The sequence below is a fragment of the Mauremys reevesii genome, linkage group 11 (genome assembly GCF_016161935.1).
Source record: "Mauremys reevesii isolate NIE-2019 linkage group 11, ASM1616193v1, whole genome shotgun sequence".
Classification (NCBI taxonomy): Eukaryota; Metazoa; Chordata; order Testudines; family Geoemydidae; genus Mauremys; species Mauremys reevesii.
This window is the reverse complement of record NC_052633.1, coordinates 76591302-76600695: the sequence shown is the minus strand read 5'-3', so window position 1 is coordinate 76600695 and position 9394 is coordinate 76591302. Positions and strand designations below refer to the sequence as shown.

General features: G+C 65.1%; 1 protein-coding gene across 1 annotated transcript; it reads left to right on the top strand.

Moving 5' to 3' along the window:
* Positions 1 to 4267: 4267 nt before the first annotated feature.
* Positions 4268 to 9394, top strand: LOC120375083 (gap junction gamma-1 protein-like). The gene is made up of 4 exons (XM_039495733.1): positions 4268 to 4336; positions 6882 to 6930; positions 7934 to 9117; positions 9259 to 9394. The coding sequence occupies exons 3-4, from the start codon at positions 7959 to 7961 to the stop codon at positions 9264 to 9266; spliced, it is 1167 nt and encodes a 388-aa protein (XP_039351667.1). The 5' UTR covers positions 4268 to 4336; positions 6882 to 6930; positions 7934 to 7958; the 3' UTR covers positions 9267 to 9394.

The following is a 9394-nucleotide window of genomic DNA, read 5'->3' as shown; positions in this document are numbered from 1 at the left end:
CCGGCCTGTCTCCTTCCTTAGCTGATCGCTAGGTGTCAGTGGCCGAAGTCTAAATGTGGGATACAGGGAGGCAGAGCCTATTGTGACAATGACCCTATGACAACCTGGGAATTTTGTGTAATATTTTCATGAAGCCTACGCGTGCCTCAGTTTCCCCTATGTGCTGCAGTTACCTGGGGATAGAGAGGCCTGTCGCTCTCTGGGCAGGCTAACACAGGGGTGACAGGCTCCCAGCTGTCTGGGCCTTAGCTCCCATATCAGTGGAGCTCTGAGAAGACAGTGGCAAATCCGACTGCCCAGACACAGATGCCCAGCAACCAGCGCCTCAGAGAGATCTGCACCCCCCACCCCTGGGCAGGGAGCTGAGCCGCATCCCCCGCGGGGCTCGGGAACAAAGGGTGGGGGGCGGGGCGGGGGCAGGAAGTTAAGTGCTGGCTGCCGAGGACTCTGGGTTAACCTGCCTTGGGACAAAGGGAGGTCAGAGGGACGGGGGGCTCTGGGCTGACCAGGATGGTCTCGGCTGTAACTTTCTGTTCTCTGGGCTCCCGGGGCTGGTCCAGGTGACTCATCACCCGCCTGTCGGCCCACGCTGGCTGCGTGTCCCTGCAGACGCTGGTGGAGGGGGCGCTGCCCCCCAAGATGGTACAAGTCTCCATTGGGGTTTGTCTCCGGGGGACTCGCTGCCCGGGGCTCATGGGGGAGGCAGGGGGGCTGCAGGCCCAGAGGTCCAGCCCCAGGAGGCAGTGAAGCTACGTGGCTTCCCCTGGAAGAAAAGCGAGACCCCGCGGGGGCCTGGCCCCTGTTCCAAAGCTGGGGCCGTGGCCCCGATCCTGTGGGTCTGTAACAGCCCTGCAAGTCCCAGCCTGACTTAGAATGGCCACTCCGTGTCACCAGTTCTGTCCAGCTGCTGCTTGTAACGCTGTCGAGTTAGGGACTGGTTACATGTTTATTATCATTTGTTTAGCAGTAGAGTCTAGGAGCTCCATCATTGCCCAGGGCCCCGTGACACCAGGTGCGGTACAACACCGAACAGTACGATGGTCCCTGCCCCAAAATGCTCACAGCCGCCAACAGCAGGCGAGTCACAGACAGAGGGAGGTGCACAAGGAAACAGTGATACGGGGCCTGGCCGCAGGCCGGGCCAAGGCCGCCCGGAGGATTGCGGGGGCCCGGGGTCTTCGGCGGCGGGGGGTCCTTCCGTTCCGGGACCCGCCACCGAAGTGCCCCGAAGACCCGCGGCGGGGCCCCCCCGCCGCCGAATTACCGCCGAAGCGGGATCCACCGCCGAAGTGCAGCCCGGTCTTCGGCGGCGGCGGGGAGGTCCCTGCCGCGGGTCTTCAGGGCACTTCGGCGGCGGGTCCCGGAACGGAAGGCCCCCCCCCGCCGCCGAATTACCGCCGAAGACCGAGCTGAACTTCGGCGGCGGGTCCCGCTCCGTCTTCGGCGGTAATTCGCCAGCGGGGGGTTGTTCCGCCCCGGAGCGGAAGGACCCCCCGCCGGCGAAGACCGGGAGCGAAGAAGCTCCTGCGCCCGGCCCCGCAAGAGTTTTCCGGGCCCCCCGGAGCGAGTGAGGGACCCCGCTCCAGGGGCCCTGAAAAACTCTTGTGGGGGCCCCTGTGGGGCTCGGGGCCTGGGGCAAATTGCCCCTCTTGCCCCCCCCCTCTGGGCGGCCCTGGGCAGGGCAGCAGGCTCAGCACACCAGCTGGCTAACCAACCAACGCCAAGTGTTTTTGTAGGCACTGTGATGCCGGAGAGTTTTAAAGGGGGATTTTAATTGTGCAGCGAGTGTCTGTGGGATGGGCACCAAGGAAATAGATGGTTGGGGTTGCCACATAGCACTCCAGACCCACACATTCACATGTGCCCTTCTGCTTCTGCCCCCCACAATTCCCCAGGCACCGGAGTAGACAAGGAGCACGTCAGCTAGGTGCGTGCTGGGAGAGCAATGTTTTGTAGAGATCTGTACGCTGAATATTAAATACTGCCCTGAATGCCCCAACCCAGCACCCCCTTCCCTGCTACACAGGACTTCCTGCCAATCCCCAGTGCCTCAGTTTGCCCCAAGTCCCTGGATGCTGGCCCCGAGCTGCCTTTTCTGCCATCGAGTGACTCAGCAGGAACGGGTGCTGCTAGACACCCCCTGATGACACGAACATCTCCCCGTCAGCATTACACACCGTCTTAAGACAACCCAACCAAAGCTGCACGCCCACCTAAAATACACACTTAGCTATTGCAACCATGCCGTGGCAGGAACCATGGCAACCCAAACATACAAACCATACCCCCAGGCACCCCCAGGCACAAATACACTCCACCAGATACACTCAGAATACACCTCTAGGCCAGACACACAGGCCCCAAAGGCACACGCTGACACACACGTTCTGGCGCTCACTCCAGGTGGTGTCCCTGACCTGGCAGAGACCCACGGGTTCTACCTCTCGTTTACGCTTTGCCAGTGCGTGTGGAGCTCTTCACGCCAATGGTGTTCGTGTTATCGTTCCTCATTGGCACTACCATGGTGCCCAGGGCCCCGTGACACCACCAGACCAGGCCCTGCCGTGCTAGGGGCTGCCTGGACGCAGACCCAAAGCCCAGGCTCGGCCCGGCCCCCACAGCTCACAGGGCAAGAGGCAGCAGGTGGCCACAGCAAGCTGGGGGAGCAGTTGGTCGGGGTGACGGGCAGGGCTCCCAGCTCTCCAGCAACCCACAGCTGGCAAAGCTTGGTAAACACATGGCCAGAGGCAAGTTGTCCAGAGGGATTTGGGGGCTGTAGCTGGGCTTTGGGTGGGGGGCAGCGTGGGTCTTACACACTCAGCCCCAGGCCCTGGCATCAGTCCCAGTGAGATGAGCAGGAAGGGAAGCAGGAGGCTGCAGCTGGGGGGGACTGGAGAGGGGGGTGAGCTGCCGGGGGGGCGGGGAGAGGAGACAAAGGGCATGGCTGTTGCTGGGGTTGAAACAAGGAGCTGGGCTGGGGCTGTGGCGGGGGGGCAGGGAGGGTGTGTCTCGGGAGTGGGCAAGGGCTGATGGGGGCAGTGAGGGGGCATCCCAGGGCTTGATGGGTATAGGAAGGGGTGTCCTGGTGGTTGAGTGGGGGCAGGGAGAGGAGTGTCCCGGGTGCTGGGGCGGGTAGGAGGTTTCTGGGGAGTGATGGGGGCAGGAGGGGTGTCCCAGGAGCTGGGGAAGGGCAAAAGGGGGTGTCCTGGGGCCTAATGGGGGCAGGGAGAGGGGTATCCTGGGGATGATGGGAGGCAGGAATGAGGTGTCCTGGAGGGGTGATGGGAGCAGGGAGGGGTGTCCCGGGGCTGGGGAAGGGCAGGAGGGGGTGTCCTGGGGGCTGATGGAGGGGCAGGGAGAGGAGGTGTCCTGATGGTTGATTAGGGGCAGGGAGAGGGGGTGTCCCGGGTGCTGGGGGCAGGAAGGGGAGTCGCAGGAGGGTGATGGGGGCAGGAAGGGGGTGTCTCAGGGGCTGATGAGTGGCAGGAGAGGTGTCCTGGGGACTGTATGGGGGCAGGGAGGGGTATCCCAGTGGTTGATTGGGGCAGGGAGGGGTGTCCTGGTGGTTGATTGGGGAGCAGGGAAAAGGGGTGTCACGGGGCTGGATGGGGGGCCATGAGGGGTGTCCCAGGGGCTGATGGAGGCACAAGAGAGATGTCCCGGGGTCTGGATTGGGGACAGGGAGGGTGTAGGTTGGGGAGGTTGACTGGGGAGCAGGAGAGGGGTGTCCCAGTGGTTGATTGTGGGGCGTGGGGGTGTCCTGGGTGCTGGGGGCAGTGAGGGGTGTCCCGGGTGCTAGGAAGCAGGCAAGAGGTATCCCAGGGATGGAAGTGGGGGCAGGGAGAAGGGGTCTCCTGATGGTGATTGGGGGCAGGAAGGGGATCCTGGGGCTGATGGGGGGCAGGGAGAGGGGGTGTCCTGATGGTGATTGGGGGCAGGGAGGGGGGGTCCCAGGGTCAGGGAGGGGGATACCGGGGCTGACAGGGGGGCAGGGAGAGGGGGTGTCCCGGTGGTGATTGGGGGCAGGGAGGGGGGGTCCCAGGGTCAGGGAGGGGGATCCCGGGGCTGACAGGGGGGCAGGAAGAGGGGGGGTCCCGGTAGTTGATTGGGGCAGGGCAGGGAGGGAGGGTCCAGGGGCGGCAGCTGGTGGCTCCAGGCTGGTTCCCGGGAAATTGCAACATGTGGGTTAATCTGGTTCGCGGCCGGGGCCCGGCCTGTGGGGCTGGGGCGGGGCGGGGCGTGGGGCGGGGCAGCTGGGGCCGGCCGGGCCACGCTTTGTTCGGCGGGCGGGAGACAGGCGCGGCGCTTTGTCCCGCCGGGAGCGTGTCCGGCCCTGGTGAGCGGGGCTAGGGGAGCCGGGCGGATCGCGGGCGGCCCCGGGGGGAGCGGAGCCGGGGTCCCGGGGAGAGCGGGGCCGGGCGGATCGCGGGGGCCGGGGTCCCGGGAGAGCAGGGCCGGGAGCCGGGAGCGGGGCCGGGCGGATCGCGGGGGCCGGGGTCCCGGGAGAGCGGGGCCGGGCGGATCGCGGGGGCCCTGGGGAGCCGGGCGGATCGCGGGGGGTCCCGGCGGGAGCGGGGCCGGGTCTGGCTCTCGCGTTGGATTTGGCGGGGGGGCGGGTTCCGGGACAGCCTGAGCCCCCCCCCCCACTCCTCAGCCGCCCCCGGGCTGCTGCACGGGCGGGGCTCGGCCGGGGTGGGGAGGCGATGGGAGGTTCGGGGCTGGGAGAGGCTCGGGGGTCTCCGGAGCCAGGCAGGGACTCGGGGACTGGGGAGTCGGGGGGGGGGTCAGGAGCCGGGCACAGGGCTCGGGGGGGGGGTCAGGAGCCGGGCACGGGGCTCGGAGGGGGGGGGGTCAGGAGCCGGGCACGGGGCTCGGAGGGGGGGGGGGTCAGGAGCCGGGCACGGGGCTCGGGGCCGGGGAATCAGAGGGGGGCAGGAGCCGTTCAGGGAGTTGGGGGCAGGGGACGGGGAGTGGGGGTGTTTCAGGTTTATGTGGCGCCGAGCCGAGCCGGCCCCTGTTGGCGGGAGCGGCCCGGAAAAGGGGCTTTGGGTGAAGCTGGAAACTCTGGCTGTGGGAACAGCTGGGGGGGGGGGTGTCCCACAGGCCCCACAGGCCCCACAGAGCTCGCCCCCCACCCTCCACGGACTCCTCCCGGCTGCCCGCCCCACGGCCCCCAGGCTGCCTGCCCGCCCCACGGCCCCCATAGAGCTTCCACGCTGCCTGCCCCGCCCCACGGGCCCCACACTGCCTGCCTCACCCCATGGGCCCCATAGAGCATCCACGCTGCCCATCCTGGCGTTCGCCCTCCAGCCGGGGCCCTTGGACGGTTTTAAAGTATCCGCAGTGCTTGGTGCTAACCCGTGGCAGGGCCCGACTGCAGCGTCAGCACCCCGTGGTCCCAGCCCCGGCTGGGAAGCACCCCGAGAGCCAGCAGGCACCGTGCAGTGCTTGGGTGGCACCGGGCTGGCGCCCTAGCGCGTCCACACAGGACAGTTACTGGGCATAAGCCAAGAAAAACTGCTGGTGCGGTGCTGGAGCGACTCCCGTGGGCACACTGTTCTGGTGTGAGGGGCCTTTCCTAAGACACTGGTATTGGGGGAGTGGAGTGCTGGCAAGGGGGCACAGCACTCCTGTGACTGGAGGAGCTGCCCATGTGGACGAGCCCTCCGCTAGGTGAGCAGGCGCTGAGAGGAGGCTGCACAGAGATTACATTGTGTGCTGTGGAAGAGCCATGCCCCAACCTCGCCTCTGCTCTCCCCAGCCCCTCTCTTGTGGCTGCCTTGCCACGCGTCTGGCTTTGCATCAGAGTGGAGCACCCGAGTGAGTAGAGCCAGGGGAGGGGGGATCTCCTCCACCCCATACAAAGCCTCCCCTTCTTGGGGCTCCCCCTGCTCAGAGTGTCCCCCTATCCTCTGTAAAGGACCTTTGGGGCCAGCCACCTCTCCTGGACCCCCTGCAATTCCTTGGCCTCCTACCTACTCCCTCCTGCAGCTGCGTCCTGCTCCCCACTGACCGGCCTCTCTGCCAACTCTTTCCTCTGTGAATCCTCCTCACTGCTGTATGTGGGATTGTGGGGTGTCCGGGCCTGGTGGGTCTGATGCTGGGAGTGGGCGGCCCTGGCTGGCCAGAGTTCTCGCCCTGCAGCCACGTGGCGGTGCTGGGACAGGCCGCGGTGTCTCCACTGCCAGAGCAGGGTTCCTCCCCCCAGGTGTTCATTGTGTGTGAGCACCAGACCCGGGCGGTGCTCCCTTCACAAAGCACCTGCCCTCATTCCAGGATGTGGCACTGCTCCAAGACCCGTGAGTCCATGTGACAAGGACAAACAGGAGCAGCACCTGGGACGGGAATCACGCTGGAGAGATGCTGTCTGGCTGCCTGTCCCAGCTGGTCCCTCCTCTACATTTCATATCAGTGCCATTTCCCTGAGCCATTTCCTCTCCTGCCCTGAGCCGATGTGCCGCCCACCTCCCCAGTGCTTAGGGTGCACGTCCCCTCTGCCCTGCTCCTTTGCCAGAGTCACAGAGAGTAAGGCCCCAAAAGACCATTACATCATATAGTCTGATTCCCCCTGTGGAGCCCAGGCCAGAGACCTTCCCTCAGTGATCCCTGGATGGAGCCCACTGAACTGAGTTTGACTAATGCACCTTCCAGAGAGGCCTCCAGGTTGAGGTGGAGAATCCACCCATCTCTGGCCCATTCCCGTGGTTAATGAGCCTCGCTGTTAATTTGTGCCTAATTTCGCATTGGGATTTGTCTGGCTTCAGCTGGCAGCCATTGGTCCTTGTCCCGCCTTTCTCCACTGGATTAGGGAGCCTGTAATGTGCCCCCTCAAGGTGTTTATACACTGCAATCCAGTCATTTCTCTTTGTTTTGATAAACAGGTTGAGATCCATGCGTCCCTCACTGTGAGCCATTTTCTCCAGTCCTCAGGTCAGTTTTGTGGCACTTTTCTGCATTCTCCCCCAGCAGGGGGCAGGAGCTGGGAGCGGGGCAGGAGCAGTGTATGGGGGGCTGTATGCTATGCTGGGAGGCGTCTCACGCTGCCCTCTGGATGGGGGGGGGTCTCCATGTTCCCACCGTGCATGGCAGGTGCTTTCTGGGAGCCGGGTCTCTGTCTGGGTCGGGTTGGAGCAGGGAATGTCACAGGATTGGCTCTGGATTGATTCTGGAGTGGCACCGTGTTTGAAGTAGGGCCAGGTAGCTGCTGACCCAACCCCTGGTGGGTGGTTGGGGCTGGGCCCCTGCCAGAGTCTCCTGCTTCTTGCGCGGGTGGGGGTGGGGGCCGGAGCTGGACTGTCCGGTCTTGTAGATGCATTTGTGCCCTGTGGGGAGTTTGGCTTCCAGGAGCCAAGCGCACGTCTGGGGGCGGGAGCATGTGTGCGCACCTATCTGCCTGCCCCTGAGGAGCCTGGTTTAGCACACGCTCCTGGCAAACAGGATGTTTGGTCCCTGTGGGCCTGTGCATGGAGGGTGAAGGGGGGTAGGCAGGGGTGCCGGGGGAGGGGCTTGTAGCCTGTGTTTGGGGGTGGGGGGGAGGATGTCCAGTGGGGGAGCCAGCCTTTCCATGGTGGACGTGCTGGGGGGGGTCATACTGAATAGGCATGTGGGAAAGGGAGATGCACCCAGTGTTTGAGCCGTTGGCTCCCTCCCCCCCTGTAAGGTGCCTGGAACCCTTTGGGTGGGCGGGGGCTGCAGCCAGTGGAGGAGGGACACAGCCTGGGGGCATGGCACAATGACCCGCCCAGGAACAGGCCCCTCTACCTCCTGTGCTATCCCATGGTGCTGGGCTCTGGCTGGAGCCCTGCTGCCCTGGGGGGCGTCCCCTCTTGGCGGTGAGTGCTGTGGGGTCTGGCGGTTCGGGGGCTCAGCTGGGGCTAGTGGGCTGCGTTCACTCTGAGGTTTATCGGCTGTCCCCTCCCCTTGCCTCCTGTAGGGTCTGAGCCATCGTCTGGGCCAGGATGAGCTGGAGTTTCCTGACCCGGCTCCTGGAGGAGATCAACAACCACTCAACCTTTGTGGGCAAGGTCTGGCTCACTGTCCTCATCGTCTTCCGCATCGTGCTGACTGCCGTGGGTGGGGAGTCCATTTACTATGATGAGCAGAGCAAGTTTGTGTGCAACACGCAGCAGCCGGGCTGCGAGAACGTCTGCTACGACGCCTTCGCACCCCTCTCCCATGTCCGCTTCTGGATCTTCCAGATCATCATGGTGGCCACGCCCTCCGTCATGTACCTGGGTTTCGCCATGCACCGCCTTGCCCGCGGGCCGGAGGGCCGCCGGCGGGGGAGCGGGGGCCCGCGGGTGCGCATGCCCGTGGTGCGGCGGGGCGCCGGGCGGGACTACGAGGAGGCAGAGGAGGATAACGAGGAGGATCCCATGATCTTTGAGGAGATCGAGGTGGAGAAGGAGAAGGGCGGGGAGGGGGGCGAGAAGCACGATGGGCGCCGGCGGATCCGCCAGGATGGGCTGATGAAGGCCTACGTGCTGCAGCTGTTGTGCCGCTCGGTGCTGGAGGTGGCCTTCCTCTTCGGGCAGTACGTGCTGTACCACTTTGAGGTGAGCCCCTCCTACGTGTGCAGCCGCAGCCCCTGCCCGCACATCGTCGACTGCTTTGTCTCCCGGCCCACCGAGAAGACCATCTTCCTGCTCATCATGTACGCGGTCAGTGGGCTCTGCCTCTTCCTCAACCTCCTCGAGCTCTGTCACCTGGGGGTCGGCCGCATCCGGGACTTGCTGCACCAGGGCAGCGACAGCCCGAGCCCCCACGACAGCCACCCTGGGCCGCACTATGCCAAGAAGGCCCCCAGCGCGCCTCCCACCTACCACTCGCTGAAGAAAGAGCCCCCCAAGGGCCAACTGGCCAACGGGAAGCTGGACTACAGCGAGAACCTGGCCAGCGTTCCGGCCGAGCGCTCCCGCGAGCACGAGCTGGACCGGCTGCACAAGCACCTCCGCATGGCCCAGGAGCACCTGGAGATGGCCTTCCAGCTGAACCCCACACTGGAGACGGCCAGCCCCTCGCGCAGCAGCAGCCCTGAGGCCAACGGTCTCGCTGCCGAGCAGAACCGCCTCAACTTGGCCCACGAAAATGAAGGATCTGCTTGCGAGAGAACCACAGGTGAGCAAGGTCTGGGCCATGCCCCCAGCTGTCTCCCAGGCGCTAGCCTGCCCACATCTGTGTCCCCAACCACAGGGCTCTCTCAGACTCCTCTGCAGGTGCTGCAGCAGGACCTTAATGTGCGTGTTCTCCCCCCCACAGGATTGTGAGAGGCTGGGCCCCTCAGGGCAGCTGCAGAGATGGCGACGGAATGGCTGGGACTGGCAATATGCTCCTGAGGAGACCACTGGAACCTGGACAGCCTGTGCTGGGGAAACGGGGAGGAGACCGGGGAAGA